General features: G+C 37.6%; 13 protein-coding genes across 13 annotated transcripts; 5 read left to right on the plus strand and 8 right to left on the minus strand. All coding sequences in view use genetic code 12, as the record gives it.

Moving 5' to 3' along the window:
• Positions 1 to 142: 142 nt before the first annotated feature.
• Positions 143 to 2986, minus strand: DEHA2D10186g (DEHA2D10186p; the record flags this gene model as incomplete). Its single annotated transcript, XM_458908.1, has 1 exon — positions 143 to 2986. The coding sequence occupies one exon, from the start codon at positions 2984 to 2986 to the stop codon at positions 143 to 145; it is 2844 nt and encodes a 947-aa protein (XP_458908.2).
• Positions 2987 to 3597: 611 nt separating this feature from the next.
• Positions 3598 to 4776, plus strand: DEHA2D10208g (DEHA2D10208p; the record flags this gene model as incomplete). The annotated part of the gene is made up of 1 exon (XM_458909.1): positions 3598 to 4776. One exon carries the CDS (start codon positions 3598 to 3600, stop codon positions 4774 to 4776), a length of 1179 nt encoding a protein of 392 aa, XP_458909.1.
• A 287-nt stretch (positions 4777 to 5063) lies between these two features.
• Positions 5064 to 7646, minus strand: DEHA2D10230g (DEHA2D10230p; the record flags this gene model as incomplete). The annotated part of the gene is made up of 1 exon (XM_458910.1): positions 5064 to 7646. The coding sequence occupies one exon, from the start codon at positions 7644 to 7646 to the stop codon at positions 5064 to 5066; it is 2583 nt and encodes an 860-aa protein (XP_458910.2).
• Positions 7647 to 7869: 223 nt separating this feature from the next.
• On the minus strand, positions 7870 to 8730 carry DEHA2D10252g (DEHA2D10252p; the record flags this gene model as incomplete). The annotated part of the gene is made up of 1 exon (XM_458911.1): positions 7870 to 8730. The coding sequence occupies one exon, from the start codon at positions 8728 to 8730 to the stop codon at positions 7870 to 7872; it is 861 nt and encodes a 286-aa protein (XP_458911.2).
• A 352-nt stretch (positions 8731 to 9082) lies between these two features.
• On the minus strand, positions 9083 to 9571 carry DEHA2D10274g (DEHA2D10274p; the record flags this gene model as incomplete). The annotated part of the gene is made up of 1 exon (XM_458912.1): positions 9083 to 9571. One exon carries the CDS (start codon positions 9569 to 9571, stop codon positions 9083 to 9085), a length of 489 nt encoding a protein of 162 aa, XP_458912.2.
• Positions 9572 to 9727: 156 nt separating this feature from the next.
• Positions 9728 to 10807, plus strand: DEHA2D10296g (DEHA2D10296p; the record flags this gene model as incomplete). The annotated part of the gene is made up of 1 exon (XM_458913.1): positions 9728 to 10807. The coding sequence occupies one exon, from the start codon at positions 9728 to 9730 to the stop codon at positions 10805 to 10807; it is 1080 nt and encodes a 359-aa protein (XP_458913.2).
• A 202-nt stretch (positions 10808 to 11009) lies between these two features.
• On the plus strand, positions 11010 to 11639 carry DEHA2D10318g (DEHA2D10318p; the record flags this gene model as incomplete). The annotated part of the gene is made up of 1 exon (XM_458914.1): positions 11010 to 11639. The coding sequence occupies one exon, from the start codon at positions 11010 to 11012 to the stop codon at positions 11637 to 11639; it is 630 nt and encodes a 209-aa protein (XP_458914.2).
• An 88-nt stretch (positions 11640 to 11727) lies between these two features.
• DEHA2D10340g (DEHA2D10340p) lies at positions 11728 to 12582 on the minus strand (the record flags this gene model as incomplete). The annotated part of the gene is made up of 1 exon (XM_458915.1): positions 11728 to 12582. The coding sequence occupies one exon, from the start codon at positions 12580 to 12582 to the stop codon at positions 11728 to 11730; it is 855 nt and encodes a 284-aa protein (XP_458915.2).
• A 239-nt stretch (positions 12583 to 12821) lies between these two features.
• On the minus strand, positions 12822 to 13427 carry DEHA2D10362g (DEHA2D10362p; the record flags this gene model as incomplete). The annotated part of the gene is made up of 1 exon (XM_458916.1): positions 12822 to 13427. The coding sequence occupies one exon, from the start codon at positions 13425 to 13427 to the stop codon at positions 12822 to 12824; it is 606 nt and encodes a 201-aa protein (XP_458916.1).
• A 242-nt stretch (positions 13428 to 13669) lies between these two features.
• On the plus strand, positions 13670 to 16735 carry DEHA2D10384g (DEHA2D10384p; the record flags this gene model as incomplete). The annotated part of the gene is made up of 1 exon (XM_458917.1): positions 13670 to 16735. The coding sequence occupies one exon, from the start codon at positions 13670 to 13672 to the stop codon at positions 16733 to 16735; it is 3066 nt and encodes a 1021-aa protein (XP_458917.2).
• Positions 16736 to 16927: 192 nt separating this feature from the next.
• DEHA2D10406g (DEHA2D10406p) lies at positions 16928 to 19045 on the minus strand (the record flags this gene model as incomplete). Its single annotated transcript, XM_458918.1, has 1 exon — positions 16928 to 19045. The coding sequence occupies one exon, from the start codon at positions 19043 to 19045 to the stop codon at positions 16928 to 16930; it is 2118 nt and encodes a 705-aa protein (XP_458918.1).
• A 496-nt stretch (positions 19046 to 19541) lies between these two features.
• On the minus strand, positions 19542 to 20817 carry DEHA2D10428g (DEHA2D10428p; the record flags this gene model as incomplete). The annotated part of the gene is made up of 2 exons (XM_458919.1): positions 19542 to 20711; positions 20770 to 20817. 2 exons carry the CDS (start codon positions 20815 to 20817, stop codon positions 19542 to 19544), a joined length of 1218 nt encoding a protein of 405 aa, XP_458919.2.
• Positions 20818 to 21386: 569 nt separating this feature from the next.
• Positions 21387 to 23027, plus strand: DEHA2D10450g (DEHA2D10450p; the record flags this gene model as incomplete). The annotated part of the gene is made up of 1 exon (XM_458920.1): positions 21387 to 23027. The coding sequence occupies one exon, from the start codon at positions 21387 to 21389 to the stop codon at positions 23025 to 23027; it is 1641 nt and encodes a 546-aa protein (XP_458920.2).
• Positions 23028 to 23193: the final 166 nt, after the last annotated feature.

Genomic DNA, 23193 nt, shown 5'->3' on the forward strand with positions numbered 1-23193 from the left:
TATATAAATGTAGTATAGGAAGTATAGTAAATTTGTACTCTTGGAACCAAATTGCCGCAAACAAGATGGGTCGCATTCTCGTAAATTTTTGTAAAAGTGTAATTATGAATAAATTTCAGCTTCATGAAGTAGTAGACAGAATTTATTTTTGTATGCGAGTTCTACCTACTAACTGGTCAGCAATATCTCTTACTTCGTTCCAAGAAATTTTCTTAGGCATTCTCTTATTAAGTTCCGTTTCAAAATCGTAAAGCTTTCTAATGGATCTAAATTTCAAGTGAGAAGATTCAACTCCCAATACAGCAGCCGTAGCTTGCACCTTCTTATTATCAGTTGGAAAGTTCATTTCATATCTATATGGGCGGATATCATCAAAGGTGTCTTCGATGTATTGTACTGCTTTGATGGCAAATCTAGCACCTCTGGTTCTGTCAATTGGAGAAGGTAAGCCACCTTGTTGAACATGACCCGGAATAGCAGTCTTAGCATCAAATTCTCCATTAGCCTCCTGGTTAATGACATTTGCAAGAACTTGAGTAGTTAATACTTTTGAAGCATTAGTACTTTTCAAGAGTAATTTACCCGCCTTAGAAATACCTCTTTCAATTGAAAATGCCTCCTTTAACGAACTGATATCCATTTCCAATTGTCCTAATGCTATGCCTTCTTCTGGAACATAAGAAGCTTGTGCACCTGAAACTAAAGACGCAAATGTAGCAATATAGCCCGAATTGCCACCCTGAACCTCAATAATAAATACACGTCCTCTTGTAGCGGATGCTGAAAGTTTAACCACGTCACAGTATTCCATTAAGGCATTCAAACATGTGTCTGAACCTAACGAATATTCAGTTCCTGGTACATTGTTTGAAATAGTCGCGGGAATTAAAACCATTGGAATTCTAAATGCGGGATACATCGATCTTGCCTTTTCCAACTGGTCCAACGAAACGAAAGCTTCAAAACCTCCTACTAGTATTAATCCATCAAATTGATATTTTTCAAAATAGTATGCAATCATTCCTATGTCAGTCTCATCTGGAGTTGCTCTATTGGTACCAATTTCTGATCCACCAACTGATGTCCATCCTTCAATATCCAACCAATCCATCAGTCTCACAGATTCATGTCTTGATAATCCTGTAAACCCATTGTAAATAGCATATGGAATATGTCCTCTTGACATACAATACGTCGCCATGGAATAGACTGCACTGTTCATCCCTCCAGCAGGTGCACCTATATTTATTATAGCAATCTTCTTTCTTTTTTCAATAGGTAAGGTTGGCTCGTTGTGGTTTGCACTATTCATGGACATGAAATTATTCAAGTGTTCGACAAACTCTGTTTCCCTTAATGACATAGCCTTCTCAAAATCACGTTCTTCAATGGCTGTAGCGACAGACTTAGTAATCTCCACCGCTTCCACTAATGATTTTCTTACAACCTTATTTTCTGTGATGGCAATCAATGGAGATGGTGTTTGCGGTGTACAGTCAAGGACCGCTTTGACAGCCTCGACACCTTGTAAGGTACCAATAATACGATCATATGCAACAGCAGTACCACCTCTTTGAACGTGACCCAAAACGGTTACTCTGGTATCCAATCCTAATCTGTTAACAAGAATATCTTTCACATCATTTGATGAAATAGGCTTCAAGTCCAATGTGATTGCACCTTCAGCGATGATAACAATCGTCTTTCTCTTACCTTTAGCTCTGTGCTTTTGAACAATTTCACACATTTGCTCTTGCCAATCCTTCGAAGACGCAGGCTTTTCTGGAATCAAGATATAATCGGCGCTTGTGGCTATACCCGCCATTAAAGCTAACCAACCACAATGCCTACCCATGACTTCAACAACAAAAGCTCTAGAGTGAGAATTAGCAGTGGCGTCAATGTAATCAATCGCTTGACAGATTCTAGCCAACGATGAATAAGCACCAACAGTAGCATCAGTTGTTGCCATATCGTTATCAATAGAACCAACGACACCACATATATTAAGATGCTTATAGGTTTCGTATTTTTCTTCGTTTATAGCGTTAGTATCCTTCAATTCTTTAATCAACGATGGCCATTCCTTTCTAAATAAATCAGCACCAGTTAACGAACCGTCACCACCACATACAATCAAGGCGTCGATACCACTTTCAATTAAATGTTTACAAGCAGTCAATCTACCTTGTCTTTCTTTAAAGGCCATACATCTAGCAGTACCAATATTGGTACCACCTTCTGAAAGATAACTTCTAACATCTTGCCAATGCATCTCCTTAATGTATTCGGAACCACCCCTGATCAAACCTTCATATCCTTCCATAACACAGAAGGCCTTGGATCCTCTAAAAATCGCGGCTCTAACAACGGCGAACACCACTGCATTCATACCTGGAGCATCACCACCTGAAGTCATCACAGCAATGTTTCTTCTTTTCTTGGATGAACCGCCATTTTCGCCAATTTTGGAGAATTCAGAGGTCGAAGCTGACATGGTGTCTTGTTCTGGGTTCCATGGCGCCAACTTCTTGACAGGAGGATTCACCGTTAACGGATTGAAACACACCGTAAATCCAACTACGTTCCCAAGCGGATCAACAGTGTACACTTCATCCGGATACAATTCATTAGGAGATATTTGTACCGGATAATTGTTCTCCTCCAACGCAACCACCAACTGGTTCAAATCCTTCACCATCAAAGTAATGCACGACTCAATTGATCTCCAGTCATTCACACCCAACAGGGATACCAAGCCCTCGGTGAACTGCTTGACCTCGCTACCAGAAAGAGCTTCGTCCGATTCCTCCAACTTGATAACCACCTTCGAGTTGTTGGATCTCAAATACACCGACCCCGACTCCTCGGAATCTTTGGTCAACCCAACCACATTGGTGTAAAAATTAATCGCCTGTAATATTAAGTCCCTATTCTTTCCGTACAATGATAGACACGAACTACCATTTACCACTGGAACAGTCATCTTGTTTGTTTATCTGTTGCTAAGTGACTATCTACACTAAGAATTGCCGCTGTTAATAGAATTACTACTCCTTCACCGGCTCCTTTATTCCATATAAGACGATGAAGAAGCTCATTCAATGGTAAATTCTTGTTAAACGTCATATCGTCACATGACCTCGGTCTCGGACGGCAGACGTGCGATTTGTCCCTAGTCTCATCGTCTGTGGGGTCAATTTCCTACATTTTTACATGGTCTAATGCCTCTGATACACCTCCATATACCCCCATTGGAACGGTCTCATTTACTCTCTTCAGTCGCTCCCAACTGGTGTATTATTCTTTCTGGTGCTACTATTCGGACTTTTAGGCCTTAATGATCGCTTGTCGCTCGGTGGCTCAAGCCAATATACAGGTCCATCACATCATACCCAGGTATACTGAGGGTGGTTGGCCCTTAAATATGGGGCTACATACTTAAGCCCGTAGTTAAGGTGATACTGGGTACTAATTGTAAATTTTTCAAAAAATGAACCGGATTTGCTGCTCGACGATTTGTAAAGAAAGAGCCAGGTTTGAAATATAACGAAAAGTGATACTTATAGTAATATATCAGTATAATTAAGTAATAGAATGTCACAACAACAAGGACCTTCTTCCACACCAGTCCCATTAGGAGACTTATCTAGATTGAACATACCAACATTGCCAGGTGTGACCCCTCAACCACCTAAAGCTAATGGATTCTGGTCGTCGAACCCAGTTTTTTCGTATTTGAACGATGTTTACATTACCATCGGGGAACACCGTAAGTCTTTAGGATTGACCAACCCTGGTACTATTGAAAACTTGAACAAAGAGGTCAGTCGTGATGTTTTTTTGACGCAATACTTTTTCACCGGGTTGAGGGCAGATTTGAATAAGGCTTTCTCCATGGCACCAGCATTCCAAACATCGCACACTTTATCGATCGGTTCGAACGTGTTACCACCATATGCATTTTCTGCGTTGTATGCTGCTGAAGACTACTTTGTGCAAGGTAACATCGACAACGATCTTTCGTTCAGTGGTAGAATCAACTACGGGTGGGACAAACATAATATTTCCAAGGTCACCTTGCAATTAGCCAACGGTCAGCCATCTATGTGTCAATTAGAACAAGACTACCAAGCGTCTGATTTTTCGATCAACTTGAAGACTTTGAACCCATCTTTCTTGAACGGTGGTTTCAGTGGGGTTGCAGTCGGTTCTTTATTACAATCTTTGACTTCTAAGTTCGCCGTTGGTTTAGAGGCTATGTATTCCAAGCAAGCTGGTTCTGTTCCACCTGACAGTGCTGTTTCTTATGTTGCTCGTTATAATGCTGGTAACTGGATTGCTTCTGCTCAATTACAAGCCCAAGGTGCTTTGATTGCCTCATTCTGGAGAAGAGTAACTGACAAGGTCGAAGCTGGTTTAGAAACACAAATCGCTGCCACCATGAGACCTGTCACCGACAGTTTAATGGGAACTCCAATTGGTTTCGAACCAGTTGTTGAAGGTCAAACCACCATGGGTGCTAAGTACGAATACCGTCAATCCGTTTTCAGAGGTCAAGTAGACTCCACTGGTAAGGTTGGTGTCTTCATGGAAAAGAGAGTCTTGCCAACTGTTTCTATCTTATTCTCCGGTGAAATTGATCATTCCAAGAATGCCTCTAAATTAGGTTTAGGTTTACAATTCGAATCTGCTGGTAATGAACAATTAATGATGATGCAACAAGGTTTAGTTGATGCTAACGGTAACCCAGTCCCAGGTGCTGCTCAATTATAATCGACTGATTAAATAAAAGGATGATGCAATAAAGAAAACGTTTTAAAATATGTGTGGTTCCGTATGTATAGATGTGATGAAATAGCACCTTCGCAATAACTGCTTCGTTTTTGCTCGTATTTTTACATTGATTTCAGCTGAATTCATATTGTATATGACAATTTGTAAATATTATTTTTGTTAATCCTTTTTATCCCTCAATATATTTTTTACATCTAATAAACGAATGTGCTTTACATAGTAGAATTACAAATATAAATAATGTTATTCTAATCAATAATATCAAATTACCAACCAAACAACCTCGATGCAAATCCCCCAGTTGCCTGAGCTTTTTCCTTCGTCTCATGCGATTTGATATCTCGAGATCCCGTCACGATTCCATTCAAATTCTTATTTGATCGACTCTCACTAATCATCTTATATACTTCTGACGAATTCAATTTAACCTTATAATTTCCCAGTTTATGCTGGTCCAAATCACGACGAGTTGATTTGCTATGCGGAATCGGCAATTCGTTAACACCGCTATATCTAGAAATTGAATCATAACCAGTACGTCCACTTATTACACTGTTGGCATAACTTCCCTTACGATGTAGACTTCCCATAACTGGAGACCGAATTTTTACGGGGTTGAAAGTAGGTTGAACTTTTCTAGCTTGCGACTTTACAGACTTTGAATCTGCATTGCTATTCAAGTCGCTAGTGTACTGAGAGAGGTTCCTCTGGGTGAATGACCTGTAAATTTGCTTCACATCTGCATTCATAGGACGACCGTGATCATGTATACTATTCCTCGATTTCATTGTTCTGTTCTGTCCACTTTCAATTGCTGTAGTGCTCGGTTCCATCCAATTACTCTCAGAAGTATATAGCTCACTACGTGAAGATCTACGAGATTTCACAAAGCCACTATTATTACCACCATTTCTAGTCTTATTATATTCAGATAATGAAGTAGTGGGGAATATTTGGTCCTCAAAGGTTTCATTATACTGAGAATTTGCTGCATCATCTGCATCTCTTTCGATAGGCCCATGGAAATATGAGCCTCTTGTGTAGTTAATCTGTGGACGTGAAAAGGATGACGCTACTGATATGGGTCTTGAAGGGGGTCTGGAATTAAACGTTATGGATTTAGTAGTATGAATATTGTCTTCATATTCATCTAATAACGAGTCCATAGACGAATCTGATTTATTATCTTGTGATTTGTGAGCCTTGTTTTGAAATTGGGTAGAATTGTGATTTGGTAAATGTGTAGATCTCTTCGGTTTCGGTTGATGTACTTCAGGGTTTTGGTTTAACGTCAAAGGTGCGTTCATTTTATCAGAGCCAAAAATACCTTTTGAATTCGTCAGTCTATCATGAGTACCTTCTAGAATGGACTCTTTATTTACATCTAAGCTTGCCATTGCACTATTTATCGACTTGTCCGATTGTTTCTTTCTTAGCGACCACCCGGGAAGTAGTTGTGGATTTTTTGTTGGTGTTACAAGATTCACATTCGTGATATTTTCATTATGGGGTGATAATGGTGCAGATGGAGGTGACTCGGGTATTTCGTTGAAAATTATAGGAAATTGATAATTCATTGGATTTTCTGTGACTGGAATTTCATGCTTTTCGGAGCCAGAACTGGAATTCAATATGGTCCCTGAAACAGGGAGTTGCTTAGTTTCTTTACCGTTTGCAACATTCTTGGGTATTTCCATATCTTCACAGACATCTATAGAGCTCAATTGATTTATCCCAAAAAATAAATTTCTATACTTGACATTTCTTTCAAGCGTCCTTTCTAACAGATGGATAAGATTCTTATCATCCGAGTTTATAGAGATTTTCCAATATCTTTCAGGATTCACCAAAGGCAATATAAATTGGTTGAAATTGATTCTTAATATCTTCAACTTTGGCAATAATGGGTACACAAACGATGGTCCACAGGAAAGGTATGTTACATCACCATTATGCAATTGAAAAATTTCAAATTCACCGTGTCCTAATAATCTACCTGACGACAGTTTTTCCATATCAGTCTTGTTATCATTCAATTGCTCGTCAAATACTAATATTCGTGAAGATTTATACTTAAATAGTGTCACTTTTTTATCCATATCCAAGCCAGTTTGCGGAGAAACCATCGATTCTTCAATTTTGCTACATTGAGATTCTGGAGTTTTGGACATTTTCTTCTTAGTCTTCAAGTTGTCTTTAGCTTCGTTTATAAGTGACCTCTCATTTATCCTATCATCGCTTTTCTTATATCGTAGTATACTCTGTTTTCGAGGACTTAAATTCGATACCTGCAATTGATCATTGCTAATAGGAGAATTTATTTTGAGATTCATATCAAGTACGGGTGGTTTTTGTTTTGTATCTCGGTTATCTGTTTGTTCGTCGTCATTCCCATCATACGTCAACACAGGTGTCCTTATGGCGGCTGCTTGGGTGTCTATCTTAGGAACATTCAGCGCATTCAATTTTTGGTCGGTATGACTCTTTGACTTCTGTTCGTTATCTCCTAGTCCATTCTCGTTACTATTTGTTTTCGTCTTAAAGTTATTTTTCGACTTGGTCTTATTTCGACGCTTCTTCTTCTTATTATTATTATTGTTAGGTGTATGCGATATTATTGGTTTGCTATTATTGCCGTTATGTTCATTATTATCATTGCAATTGCGTATATCTGTACCCTCTTTCTTTCTAGAACTATCTCTTTCCGAATCAATGGCTGTATTTATGTTATGGTTCACTATCCGCTCTTGTTGATACTCTTGTAGATTTTTAGAAATGGAGCTCCTTTCACTTATTATCTTCTCTTGCGGTGATTTAGCAGGTGAACTTGAACTTTCATGCTTCCCCATGCTAACCTGAAACAATGTATTCTTATATATAAACAGGTAATCTTTGCAGTGTGATTGAGTATTGTTTATGTAAAAATTGTGAGCTCTATTGAACCCTCGGCTACACTTTTGTTGTGGGGTTTCCTCACTGTATATAAAACAGATAAAAAGATCTCTATATATTGCACAATTAAATTAATATATGACTAACAAGTCAATCGAACTATACAAGAATCTATACCCGTTAAGTTGCTCCTAACACTTGGCCTTCTCCTGCAAAAGAATTGGTTCTTGCTCCTGTGGTAACAGGAATATCGTTGAGAGCAGACTCAGGATCACTACTCAAGAGAGGGTTATAGCTAACACCCCTTTGTTCGATAGCCTCTTCTTCTTTGTAATACACCACTAAAGAGCGCAACGCATTGATTGGAGTTTGTAATTTTCTTTCGATGAATAATATAGCTTTCAGTGGTGGGTATAAAAATTTGATATATCCTAATGCCAACAAATAGCCAGAAGAAATTCCAGCCAAATGTCCCCAAAACGACGATCCTGGAATCAAAACCATACAGACTATCAAGAAGATAAATGGTGAGTACAACGTAGGAATTGATACTTCCGACCCTTGGTATTTGAACGTGTAGATCACTGGAGTAGTGTGATGCTCCTTATATGCCATGAAACTCATAAACAGGAAGACCACTCCAGATAACCCAATAACTTGGGTGTTAGGATATAAGAGCTTTCCGACAATACAGAATTGTAAACCTGCGGTAACAGCTAACACGTTAAGGGTAACGCCTGTGAAAACCGTACCGTTAGTTCTTTCAAATATAGCCAATGGGGAGAATAATCCAACGACGTTTAATAACCAGTGGGTAAAGCCACGATGGAACAACAAGTAGAACGAAAGACGATTTAAATCGAATTCGAATGGAGCATTTGGATATAATGAGAACTTTTGACTCAACGCTTGATTTGAACAAAGATCGATAACTAGCAACAAAAACGTGAAAACTGACAAACCAACAGTCAAGGCAGGATACTGGGTAATTGTGGCAAGGTTAGGCAATGCTAACTTATTGATAAACAGAGGTGACAGCATTGAATATTTAATGGTACAGCCTTCTTTTAGAGTAAAACAACTGTCATCATTATTTTGATCTCAAATGAAAAAAATCTCGCGACTGTTCCAAAACTCAACTACGATATTTGACATTAAATCATAAGATATTTATCTATAAATGTAATTTTATAGCCCTAAGTCTGAGAAAGAGCTCTAGAATAATAATACTATTCGATTGGGTTCGTAGTTTTGCAAGCCAATCGTCACATTTGCTGTGGCTCGGTATTATTAAGCGTATATCACATATATTCTCTGTTTATTTTGGTCAAATCAGCCACAAATAGTCTGTATTGAAGCATGCTATCTTGTTCATCTTTCATCTACTTCAGATTCAACTTTCTCCTAATTCGGATTCTACTCTTTGCTTGAACTTATTTAAAAAATGGGCTTTTTTCTCGTTGCTGAGCTTCAAGTTCTGAATCCTCGTCTCTCTAAACTTCACGGATTCACTAATCCCTGGAATATCTTGCAAGTTTTGTTTCATTTTCGATAGTTTCAACCGTATACTTCCGGCATTATTGTCAAAATCTTTGGCCAGTATATGTCCATTCTGTAAATCATTTAATAGGTTGTATAAATCGGGTAATAATTCTGTCGTTTGTAATTTTTGCAACGGATCTCTGTGGTCTTCATTGTTATTCTCCTCGCTATCAATGTCCATAGCATCTTTTGGGGCGGTTTCTGGGGATGCTGACCTGGCCGCCGATGTCTCCATATTCGGTTTATTGGATGAACTGGTTTTCTTCATTCGATCTTCAGCCAAAGGGCTCAGTTCTCTTGGCGTCTTAGCTTTTGGTGACAGTGCTTTTGGCGAACTCATCTTATCTTAATGTTCTATTGGATTCAAGTTAATTATCGAGTTGATGTACTAATTGGTTTCTTCTATCATCAAAAAGTCGCACGCAGATTGACAAAATACTAATAAAGACATGATAATTTTTATCAATATCAAGCTATTTATTCATAACAATTGACCATGGAGACGTTATTGACTGTATTCAGTAAGTGTTTACCATGCTTTCCAGATTTATCAACTCCTTATGTGTCAATAAACAACGCAAAATATAAAATTATTCGCTTATTGGGAGAGGGGGGATTCTCGTACGTCTATTTGGTATCTCATAAGTCAAATAACAATTCACAGTATGCACTTAAGAAAATAAGATGTCCCTTCGGCTCAGACGATGAAACCTTCAAGAATGCCATGAAAGAAATTAAGAACTACCATCGCTTCTCAAACTCCAAAACGCCCTATATTATCCAATCTATAGACGAGACCATTATCAATGAGAATGACGGATCAAAGACTATCTATATTCTTTTGCCATATTTTGAGAATTCATTACAAGACATTATCACTTACAATGTGTTGAACGATCTAACAATGGATGAAGATGAAATATTGAAAATATTCATTGGCGTATGTAGAGGACTACAAGCTATGCACAAATTCAAGAGAACCGGACGAACACATAGCACAGCGAACGACGAGGAGGAGGAGGACTTGCTTTTACCTGCAGCAAGTGACGACGAAGACGGTGTAAGTGCATCCAACGGCACCGAATTGCAAGAACTTACACCTTTCGCTCATAGGGATATCAAGCCAGCTAATGTTATGTTGTCAGCTGAAGGATTGCCGGTGTTGGTCGACTTAGGATCTTGCTCCAAAGCTAACTTTTCAATAAAGAACCGTCAACAGGCCTTGACTTTAACAGACTTTGCTCAAGAGCATTGCACACTTCCATACAGAGCTCCAGAGTTACTCGATGTAGCCACTAATACAGAGATTACTGAAAAGACAGACATATGGTCCTTAGGGTGTTTGTTATATGCATGCTGCTTCGGTTTTTCACCCTTCGAGAAATTGGAAATAGAACAGGGTGCAAACTTAAACTTGGCTATTTCTCAAGGTAACTACTCCATACCACAAAATAACAAGGGCTACTCGGATGAATTGATTTCGTTGATCAAAGATTGCTTGGTCTTAGACAGTCTGAAGAGACCTTCTGTAGATGAATTGTTGGATAAAGCCTTGGAGTTGACAAGACGTCAATAGTAGATCAGTAATCACGTGAAAATATAGAACACGTCTAACAATGAATAATAGTTACTTGTTCATCACCAAATAATTAACATGAATGATAACATACAATAGTATTAATAGTTTATATTGGTCGTTACAATAGTATACAGATGGTTTATTAGCTTTAATTTTTTCATACCTTAATTATTTTACTTTAATTTTACCAAAAAAAAAAATGACTTTAACGAAATATCAACGAGGTGAATCTATTGAGGGTTGGAATGATTGCCCTGTTTATATCCCTAGTAGTAGCTCTACATCGAGTCTTAATTCTGGTTCCAGTAGAACGTCTAGAAAAAGACCTCCGAGGAGATTAGGTCACAACATAGATGGAACACCAATATCAAGTCGATCTGCAACCCCCGTCAGCATACCTACCCCTACACCACCAATACCCACCAGGAACCTGAGTTCTTCTACAAACTTGGAGAGAGATCTTAAACTAATTAATAATTCCTCGGGTAAAAAAGATCAAGTTGATACGAAAGTTGATACTGATATTAACGATACAACTATTAATACTATGTTGGATGACTTATTGCGACATCCTACCACGCTACAAGTGAATGAAATCAAACATTACCAGAGTAAGCTTGAGGATGTTGTTAGCACGTTGAACGACAAGGATAAGTTATTCTTAAACGATATTCTCGTTAAAGTGCTCAAGGTTCCATCTAACGGAGACGGCAGATCAATTGCGAATATCAAGCAGGAAATCTTGATGTACATGATGGCTAACCAGGGGGTAAGTACATGGTGTGCTCCATTAAAAAAGACTATTGAAGGTTTGAAAATAAATACTTAAATAAGATGGTTTATTATTATTATACATAGAGACAATAAAAAAAGCTATATACCTATTGCAGATGAATATATGTGTAAACCCTAACTCCTCATACTCTCTTTCTTCTACCAATTTGGGCTTGGAAACCGGTCTTAATAGAAGAGACTGATCTGGTGGATCCACATGCATTACAACTCAAGAAGTGCAATCTATTAGCAGATTCTCTCTTCAATTCAGTATTCATAGACTTACAAGTCTTACAAGTAACGTATTCTATGATATATCTTCTCAAAACAGATTCCATTTGCTTTGGTTGGAACTTACCCTTTAGCACCAATCTCTTTTCACCATCAATAGACCCAGATGTACCCAATTCTGCGAACAAAAATTGTATCAAGTGTTCTGGGTTTCTTTGTAAAACGGTAGCAATTTCTTGAACATTTGCAAATAAGGTCTTCTTGGAACCTTCTCTTTGGCAAACTGGTGGTGGAATACGGAACTTTGGACCACTCTTGTCTCCAGCCAATTCGGGGTTGTTCTTCTTTAAGATCGAAAAGAAACGAGATAACAAATCTTCGTATTGTAATCCCCCAACAGCTTCGGTGGCGGAAGTAGTGCTTTCAGTCTTGGATGAAGTTGGTGCTATATCTTCAAGCCCTGCTTGTTCTAATTGTTGTTCGAAATCAGCGGCATCCAGACTTTTGACAGCCTTCTTCTTCTTCTTTTTCAATGTAAGGTCACCTAATGATGCACTCAAGTCATCTGGAACTGGCGAATCGGTCTTTTCGTTAGCTTCCGATTCATCAGCCGCCTTCTTAGACTTCTTCTTCTTCTTCAAGCCTGCAAACATGTCGTCGACGTCACTTGAAGGTGCTGGAGATTCTGTGGCGGTTACCGAAGAATCTTCAGGCTTCTTCGTCTTCTTCTTCTTCTTCAAACTAGGATCGAACCCTAAATCACTCATATTATTCGTAGTTATAGATGATAAATGCAATATAAGCCTATACTTAGTTGTAATATGTAATACAAACTGAACACTACTTATTTAACAAGAGTGAAAAAATTTCAAGTGAGTCGTTCGAGTACTCGCACGACTTTTTTACTACTAGTATAGGGCCAAACTCCAGACCTAAATATTGCAAAATATTATACTTTACTATATTATTTCTATATTAATATACACGGTAATGCCATTGGAGACAATTAATTAATGCTCAAGTCACTGGCCTTTTTTTCTATTTCGTCGGTGGTCGTGGAGGCTGCTGCTTTTGCTCTATCATCTGCTTCCTTACTCTCAGTACCAGGCTTGTATGTGATCTTGGTTTCGTCATCATTTTCATCAACCGTGAAGTTGTCCTCGACAGCATACTTCTTCAATAACCAGTTCTCGATTTCTTCTTGGCCGTTATTTTCAGCTTCATACATTACGTCATGGCCAGAACTATTCTTGACAAATACATCCACATTGTATTCATTACATAAAAGCTGCACAATCGATAAGTGGCCATTGTAGGCAGCCCAGTGTAATGGAGTGTTACCACTTTCATTTTGTTGTGAAGCCAAGTTCTCTGCATCTTTCTGAGGAATAATGGATAATAAATATTTTATGACTTCAAAATGCCCGTTAGCGGCTGCCATGTGTATTGGGGTGCTTAATGTTATATCATCCTTGATGGTTAATAAGAGGCTCTTTGGAATCTCTTCGAAGACTTCCTTCAAGGTTTCTAAATCTCCTTCTCTGGCATCGTAGATGATGCAGTCCATTTCTTCTTGACTTAATGATGTAATTTTTTCAGCTTCAGTTGACATCTTGGTTATTCTGTACCTATGTGTGTTTCCCACCTTGAAACTTTACTCTAAAGATAACCTTTGGTATAATTTATTCTATAATTATGTCCATCTTATCGTCCTCTAATGCGATGCAAAAAAAAATTTGAAAAATTACACTGCATATACCATACTCCAATATGAATTTGATTTAAACGTAGATTATAACGGCAAATTGGATCAAGAACTTCTTATAAGCTAACGAAGCGTATTGATGCTATATAATGGCACCAAAGATTGAGGAGATCCCTTCAATAAAAGAAGAGACTAAGCCAAAAAAGAATCCGTTTGCACCAAAGACAAAGAAGACCACTATTCGAAGAGAAGCAAAGGATGTCTATGGAGCAAACGAACCACGTAAAGGTTTACATACACCCCAATATCAAAGCAAATCGCCAATTGATATTTTGTTCGCCGAAATTGAAGAAAAGTTGAGGGGATCCGTAGAGGATATAACTATAGATATTCTTTACGAAAGAATCATTGGAGATGAAATAACAGAAAGTGGAAATAAAGAGTTTTTAAGAAGATACAAGGTTATCGAGAGGATGCTCAATTATTTGATTCAGATACAAGAATTGTCAGAAGCGAATAGTCGAATTCTGGACGATAAGAACTTGATAAAAATCTCGTTGCACGATATCAAGACGTTCAGTAAGTTGGTCAATTTGATACTTGAACATGGTATTTATCCAGCATTGAATTTGTTCAGAATAGGGGTTCCGTTTGAAAAACGATTACTAAATGACTTTTCGAAGAATAAGAAACCTCGAATAATCCATAAACTCCCTGTTAACCCAGATCAGACAAGTACATCCAAGAAATATGAATATAATGAAATTCTTTTAACTCTTGTATATAGTAAATTTATGGAGGTATTTTCAGTGGATTCAGATGTCAAGAACTTATTAATTAAAGGGACAGGGTTTTCGGATTTTCTCACGGTCGCCATATCGCTAATAACTGTTCCCTACTTTAACGAAGAAAAAAAAAAGATGTACTTAACTGAATATGATACAACTATATCGACCATGCCTGAAACTTACGAATTATTTCAAACCTACACATTACTTTTAACTACTCCTTCCCCTTCGTTCTTTAAGCAGTTCGTTATGTCTAAATTGCAAACGCTACACTATGATGCTCCGAGAAAAGATGGTTTATTGACTCTAGTGGAATTCGTTCTTGGTTTGAGAGAAAATGATGAAGTGAACGTAGAAAAATTTGATCATGTTGCTAACGTGGTGTTGACAAAACCTAAATCTATTAGTACTGTCGAATATTTTACTAATATAGGTTCACAATGTTATGACTTATTGGTTTTGATAAACAGGCCAGTAGTAACTAGTTGTATTGGATATGTGTTGGAGAAGCTATGGGATAAGAACAAATTGGTTGTTCGTGATTTTATATTGAAGAAAATATGGCAAAACTTTAATCCTGATAATAATCTGGATTCAGAAGTATTAGTTAGTGAAGCACAGTTGAATAATAACGTAAATGTTTTGATTTCATTAACAAAAAAGGGCTTGTCTTCAGATTTATTGTCAGCATTATTCAATCCTATATTACTTCCTATTTGGTCATACTATGTGTTTCTTAGAAAGCAATCAAAATCAGCAGATGTCATAATGAGTGTTCTTGTTGGTTATTTCACGGTGATGAAAGATTTGTCAGACCTTGATGATGGGGTTTTTGGTCTCGATTCAATCGCAAAAAACATTCTTTTTGACGAAGGGGAATCTTGGAAATATGAAATGGGCAAGAATGATTTAGTTGAAATTGTCAGAAAGAAGCAAGAATTTGTCTCCGATGCTGACTCAAAGGATAATAAAATAAACAAATTTTTGAGCAATTTAGACTCAAGTTGTGAATATTTCACGGATTTGTTGAGCGATATCGATGATGATTTAATTCTGAAGTTATTTATAAATATTTTGAAAAGGTGGTTTAGAATCAATAGTCTGAGCTCAATTTTAGGTAATGATTCCAGCGAAAATCCTTTTTTTATGCTAGTTGATTTACGTTTGCTAGAAAGTATCGGTAGCAAATTCAAAGAATCACTAGCAAAGACTCCATTTGAAATGCTTGAAATTGTAAAAAATATTCTTATGCTTCAGGAAAAAGGAAATCAGAATGATACAGCGGAAAAATTAGACTTGGTAGTAGGTACAATAGATTCTGCCGACGAAGACTCTGATGACGAAGAAGATTTTGACAACGATAACGAATTATTGCTGCAATCATTTCCTGTAGTCTTAGAGCTTTTATCGGCCATTTTATCTGAATCTTCTTCTACAAACTTGGATGAAGCATGTCATAAATTGCTCAAGGAAATTGCCAAGTTATTAGAAAACGTGAAAAATAATCCTTCTAATTTATCTTTGTCTGTAATTAATGGATCCAAGTCATTACATGATAGAATTAAATTGCTCTTAGAAGGGGAAAAACCGCCAATTTCAACAAAAGATTTACATTCAAAAACCCTTGCCAGAGCGGTAACAAGTTTGAACGATCCCCTAGTACCAATACGAGCGCACGGTCTATTCTTATTGAGACAGTTGGTAGAATCAAGAAGTGAGGTAATTTCGTTGGATTTCGTAATTAATTTGCATCTAATTCAGTTGAAAGATCCAGAACCATTTATTTATTTAAATGTTATTAAAGGCCTCCAGTGTTTGATTGAGTGGGATGAAACAGAAGTTCTAAGAATATTAACTAGCATTTACGTCAATGAGAAAAATGATACTGACATAGATGAAAGATTAAAAATTGGTGAAGTATTATTGCGGTATATTGAAAGCTCTAACGAACTATTTTCAGGAGAATCTGCCAGAATTATAGCTGATTCAACGCTTCATTTGATTAGAAGACCTTTTAGTGATTCTGACAAGGAAGATGATAGATTACGTATGTCGGCTATGTCTTTATTAGGAACATGTTGTAAAGTCAATCCTATTGGTATAATCGACTCTTTGGAGGATGCGTTAAGTTGTGCTATAGGTATTTTGCAGTTAGAAACCAATAAGGATAGTGCAATAATGAGAAGGACTGCAGTTGTTTTAATTCACGATTTAATTTTAGGCACTTCAAATTCCGAAAGAGTAGAATTTCCTAATGAATATAGAGAGAAGGTTGTGAATACATTGAAATATGTTTTAGAAACAGATAATGATTTACTTGTGAGAGAGCAAGCGCAGATAGTATTAGATACAATCGATGAACTAGTCCAACTAGCAATGAGTTTATTGGAGACTGATGATAACTACAAGCATCTTAAAATTACATAGTCAATGTGTATAATGAATATTAATATATCCTACATTTAATGAATTCAAACTCCATAACATCAATTTTTAAACAAATACTCCCAGTTTAATTATAAGGGACTATATTGTACGTATAAACAAGCCGAAATTATATAAAATAACATAAATAGCCAAATCGAATAAAAATATATTAAAATATTACCTTAACCCCATTTAATCAACTTCTTCCATAGCAGATTCAACAGCAGGTTCATCAGTGGTAGTACCAGTAGAAGTACCGACTTCTTCAACTTCTTCTTCTTCATCAATGTTTAAACCTAAAGAGATCAATCTGTTAATTCTACCAGCGAAAGAGCTTGGTTCTTCTAAGGAGAAACCAGATGTCAACAAAGCGGTTTCGTACAATAAGGTAGTCAAGTCCTTGACAGTCTTATCTTCGGCACCGTCAGCTTCAACCTTCTTTCTTAATTCCTTAATAATAGAAGATCTTGGAGAGATTTCGAAAGTCTTCTTAGAGGACATGTAAGAAGACATGGTAGTGTCTCTTAAAGCTTGAGCCTTCATAATTCTTTCCATATTAGCAGACCAACCGAATTGACCAGTTCTGATAGCAGCAGGAGCATCAACTAATTTGTGAGAAAGAACGACCTTTTCAACTTGGTCACCTAAGATTTCCTTTAAGGCCTTAGTCAATGGTTCGTATTCTTCGATTTCCTTTTCTCTTTGTTTCTTTTCTTCTTCACTTTCTTCTAAGTCGAAGTCCTTAGTGATATCAACTAACTTCTTGTCTTCGAATTCCTTCAATTGAGTCATAGCGTATTCATCAATTGGGTCAACTAAGAATAAAACTTCGAAGTTCTTGGCCTTCAAAGCATCTAAGAATGGAGACTTTTCAACAGCTTTGATAGATTCACCAGTGATGTAGTAAATGTTCTTTTGGTGTTCTGGCATACGGGTGACATAGTCAGATAAAGAAGTTAATTCTTCACCAGTCTTGGTAGAGTTGTATCTCAATAACTTAGATAATGCGGTTCTGTTTTGTTGATCTTCGTGGATACCTAACTTAATGTTCTTGGAGAAGGCGCTGTAGAACTTTTCGAATTGTTCTTGGTCTTCAGCAATATCATTAAAGGTTTCAATCAACTTCTTAACGATGTTCTTCTTGATGACCTTTAAGATCTTGTTTTGTTGTAACATTTCTCTGGACAAGTTCAATGGCAAATCTTCGGAGTCAACAACACCTCTAACGAAACTTAACCATTCTGGGATTAATTCTTCAGCTTCGTCAGTGATGAAAACACGACGGACGTATAACTTAATGTTGTTCTTCTTCTTCTTAGATTCAAAAGCATCGAATGGAGCTCTCTTTGGAACGAATAAGATGGCTCTGAATTCTAATTGACCTTCAACAGAGAAGTGCTTGACAGCCAATGGGTCTTCCCAGTCGTTGGAAATGGACTTGTAGAACGCATTGTATTCATCTTGAGTGACATCAGATGGGTTTCTGGTCCATAATGGCTTGGTCTTATTCAATTCTTCCGTTTCAGTGACTTGTTCAGTAATCTTCTTGGTTTCCTTCTTCTTTTCTTCACCTTCTTCATCGACTTCTTCGACCTTTGCCTTCTTGTCATCACCTTCCTTGACTTCTTCTTCGTCTTCCTTTTCTTCAGGAGCATCCTTTTCGACTTCCTTGGTGACGACTAATTGGACTGGGTAAGAAACGAATTCAGAGTGTCTCTTGACAACTTCCTTAATTCTCTTTTCTTCCAAGTATTCCAATTGATCTTCCTTCAAGAATAATCTCAAGACGGTACCACGGCCAATCTTTGGGTTAACTTCATCCAAAGCAACAGTGAACTTACCACCAGCGTTGGATTCCCAAATGTATTGTTCGTCGTCATTGTGCTTGGTGATAACTTGAACGTGGTCAGCAACCAAGAATAAAGAGTAGAAACCAACACCGAATTGACCAATCATGGAAACATCTGCACCAGCAGATAAAGCTTCCATGAAAGCCTTGGTACCAGACTTAGCGATAGTACCTAAGTTATTGACTAAGTCAGCCTTGGTCATACCGATACCAGTATCTCTGATTTCCAAAACTTTTTCTTCAGGTCTTGGGGTAAGTCTGATGAATAATTCTGGTTCGGTTTCCAATTTGCTTGGATCAGCTAATGCTTCGTATCTGATCTTATCCAAAGCATCAGAAGCATTAGAAATCAATTCTCTCAAGAAAATTTCCTTGTTGGAGTAAACGGTGTTAATGATCAAAGACATCAACTGAGAAATCTCAGCGGTGAATTCATGAGTTTCAACTTTAGCGTCAGACATTTTCGTGTATCTATTTAACTGGAGCCTGTGAAAGTGTAAGCTTAATTACTTGCTCTAAAAGAAAGTATGAAATTTTTGAAATGGAATTCTCTTTATTAAATAGCCTCAATGCTGCAAATCGGTCGTCGAACAAAAATCAATGTGGAAGCTTCTACGAGCTTCCATTAATTAGTGGTTTGCGCGCGACCAAATTTCAAGATGCTGCAATCACTAATAGAATGGTTGTATTGTTCTAAAGATTCGATCCGGAGGGTTTGGAAGGCCAGCGGGGGACCCGGCGTACAATGCTTTGCGATGTATATTAGAAAAAAAGAGTGCATTAAAGTAGATTATGGAAAAGACATAGAATTTATATATACACATAAGTCGTTAGCCAGGATGGATGCAAAAAAGGTCTGGCGTACAATTGAAGGTATGCTTATGTAGGATGAAATAAAGATGTTATGGACTCTTGGTGAATATCAAATGTTAAAGTATCCAGTGGCAGGCGACGGTCTCACATTATAATTTCTTCGGTCTCGAGGCCACAGTCTATACACCGTCTTTTAACGGTATGGAGATCTCCAGGTACCGCCAAAGGAGCTGACCAGTCATGGACATGACGTTCGCCCAATGCCTCTCCGTTACGAAGCTTTCTTGTGTACTCTTCGGCTCTGGTCTTCTTCCGCATTTCGGTGATTTTCTCGTTGTACTTCTTATCCCGTCTCTGGATACGCATGGCCTCTCTCCTCTCCCACTCTTTATCCAACCCTTCCGTGGAACCCCATTTTTTCCAGGCAAACTCCTCCACCTGGAAACGGAGGAAAAGCTGCATGCGAGAAAACCCATGCGGATTGGGCTTCTCGATCCGAGGGAGAATCGATGTGTCCTTAAGTTCTGGGTCTGTAAGCAAGTAGTCTTCGCGACATTCGGTTTTCGTTAAAAGCGAATATTTTTCTGGCATCTTTTTCTGGCATGGCCGGCAGGCCCTTACCTGGTTGAAATTCAGGTAGAGGTTAGGATCGATTTCTAGTGATGAGCATTCATAGCATTTGGGAGCTTGCGATATATCTAGCGGTGGTGCCAAGTCTCGCACCACATGTTGCTGCTTCTGTTTTTCTTTCCATTCCTCTAGGGTCTTGCTATCGGTGTTGGCTGAAAGAGGGTTGGGTGCATCCTCAAGAGATATAAATCCACCCCGGGTATCTTTCATGGTTGCAAAATCATACTCGATGTAATCTGTCTTTTTTATAGATGCTTTAATACTTCCCTCGTTCGCTTTAGCAACTTTCTCTTTATTGAGTCTCACGTTATTTGAAACCGGTACTGGGTCCTGATATGTCTTAGTTGCTTCACGATTATTCTTATGTTTCTCTTTCTGTATGTCTAGGGCTCGCTTTCTATTTTCGTCTATGCGTCGCCTCTGTTCAGGCGTTAATTCTATTCTTGGTCGTTTTGGAGTCTGCTCACCCTGGTTAGATGCGCCACCTGATATCGAATCCATATTAGTATTCCTGATCTGGTCAAACGATCTAACCAAGCCATCATTCGATGCGCCTTTCCTTCCCTTATCATTAGTGGATGTGATATTTGCAGTTGCAGTGGGTGGATTTGCCTGCGATGAAGCTGTCACAGCCGATGGCTTCTTCTTTCCTAGTCTCTCTAGTGCCCTCTGTCTATTTGCTTCCTAATTTTGTTAGTATATCATCACCTAGAATTTCAATATTAGCTTAAACGATACATACTATACGTGCTCTCTGTTCATCACTGAGTCTTCCCTGGACGAAGGACATTGGTATAATAGCAATATACTACTATTACTTACTAATATTAAGCGTTTTTTCTAATTATCATATTGGATCACATGATGAGATTGGCCACAGCTTGATGCTAATTGAAACTTTCAAAATCTATTGTAGAAGAGTATTCATGGGCTTGTTTCTCTATTGATATTTCTAGTATGATATCAAGTTTAACGAGAATTAAATAAACAAGATGTTTTTTTAAAATAATTTCTTCTTTACAAATTTTGGTTCTCTAAAGTTCCTTTAACAGTGTCTTTTACTACAACCGATGCAATAATGATCCGATGTTTCTCTCTGGGTCCCAATCTTATCTAATGAGCTATGTAGTCGGCGTCGTCTGATACCAATAGGAAAATAAACTTATTGAACAGTATAAGCGAAAATGTTCATAAAAATGTGGTTGCGAAAATGCTATTATTGTCGCATGGGCCACAATGCCACTGTTATTCCTTTGGAACCCCTGGTTTGCATCCACCTAACCAATTTTAGTATAAGAGATATATCATGAATATTTCTTATTAGAAGTTTCTAGTGGAACGAATAGTTCTATTTTGAATATGTTTGGTCAGAAAAATGCTTATAATATTTCATACGAAACTGTTAGCGAGTTGTCTCTTGACCTCGCATATGGTTCAACAGATCAAAATGATATTCTCCCGAGGCAAGGAAATCCATTTGCAGATCCAAAAGTTGCTGAATACTATAAAGAGATCTATGAAAGAGCAGGGTACGAATGCAGAAGTGCCTATGATCCCTTGTTTGAGTGGAGTAATGTGGAAGAAGAGGATATAGTACGTAAGCTTGATTATCGGGTTGCATTAACTGCCTGTATCCTATTTGCAGGGTTACAGATTGATAGAGGTAACCTTGGACAAGCCATATCTGATAACATGTTAGACGATTTGAATCTAGATACAAATAACTACAATACAGGTAATACTATCTTTTTGGTCTGCTTCTTGTTGGCCGAATTACCGTCACAATTAATTTCGAAGGCACTAGGTCCCGATGTATTTATTCCGATTCAAATTATTATGTGGAGCATTATTGCCATGTCACAGGGACTATTAAATGGAAAGATTTCATTCTATATAACCAGAGGATTAATTGGGGTGCTAGAGGGTGGGTTTATTGCAGATATTGTTCTTTGGCTCACTTATTTCTATAAGGCTAATGAATTACCAATCAGACTTTCCTGGTTCTGGACTACTCTATCTTGTGTACAAATTTTTACATCTATTCTAGCCTTTGGGATATTGAGGATGCGAGGTGTATTCAACTTGGAAGGATGGCGCTGGTTGTTTATATTGGAGGGACTATGTACCTTCTGCATAGGTTTGTTCTCCTTCTATTTGATGGTGCCATCTGCGACCCAAACCAAAAATAGATTCCATCCAAAAGGCTGGTTCTCTGAAAGAGAGGTTAAAATTGTCGTGAATCGTGTTTTGCGTGATGATCCCTCTAAAGGTGATATGCATAATAGACAAGGTTTGGATTTTAGGGCTGTTTTAGACACATTATGTGATTATGATTTATGGCCAATATACGTTATTGGTCTCCTTGCCTACATTCCCACGGGAGCAGTATCCCCTTACTTAACTTTAACTTTAAAGCAGTTGGGATTTTCAACATTTAATGTGAATTTATTGACCATTCCATATAATATTTTGCATATTATCATGCTTTTGCTGATTACATGGATTTCTGAAGCTATAAACGAAAGAACGTTGATTTGCTTGGTTTTACCTATATGGTCTGTTCCATTGCTTGCTCTTCTTAGGTGGTGGAGTGGAAGCATGGTTAATGTATGGGGGACATGGTTACTTTGTACACTATTTTTAGGTGGTCCCTATATTCATGCAATATGTGTGTCTTGGGTGTCAAGAAATTCAAACAGTATTAGGACAAGGACAATTGCATCTGCCCTTTATAACATGTCTGTTCAAATGGGTAGCATTATTTCATATAATATCTACAGGAAAGATGATGCTCCGTTCTACCATAGAGGTAACCAAATGTTATTTAAATTTGCCGTTTCGATGTTTCCAATATTACTATTGGTCAAGCTTTATTATGTTTATAGAAACAAGTCTAGGGATATTATTTGGAATGCCATGTCTCTTGAACAGCAAGAGGATTATATTAGCAATACGAAAGATATTGGTAATAAACGATTAGATTTTAGGTTTGATCATTAATTTTGAAGCAAAATTTGACATTAATTAAAACGTGAAAAAGCCTGTTTATGTCATATAACGGAAATTCCAAATTTAACGAATTATCTACATTCTACATTAGGGTTGAACAATAGCTATTTTGCATTGATTGGGATAATCCCAAATAATGTCTATAAAAAATAAACCA

Source organism: Debaryomyces hansenii (genome assembly GCF_000006445.2).
Source record: "Debaryomyces hansenii CBS767 chromosome A complete sequence".
NCBI classification, from domain to species: Eukaryota; Fungi; Ascomycota; class Pichiomycetes; order Serinales; family Debaryomycetaceae; genus Debaryomyces; species Debaryomyces hansenii.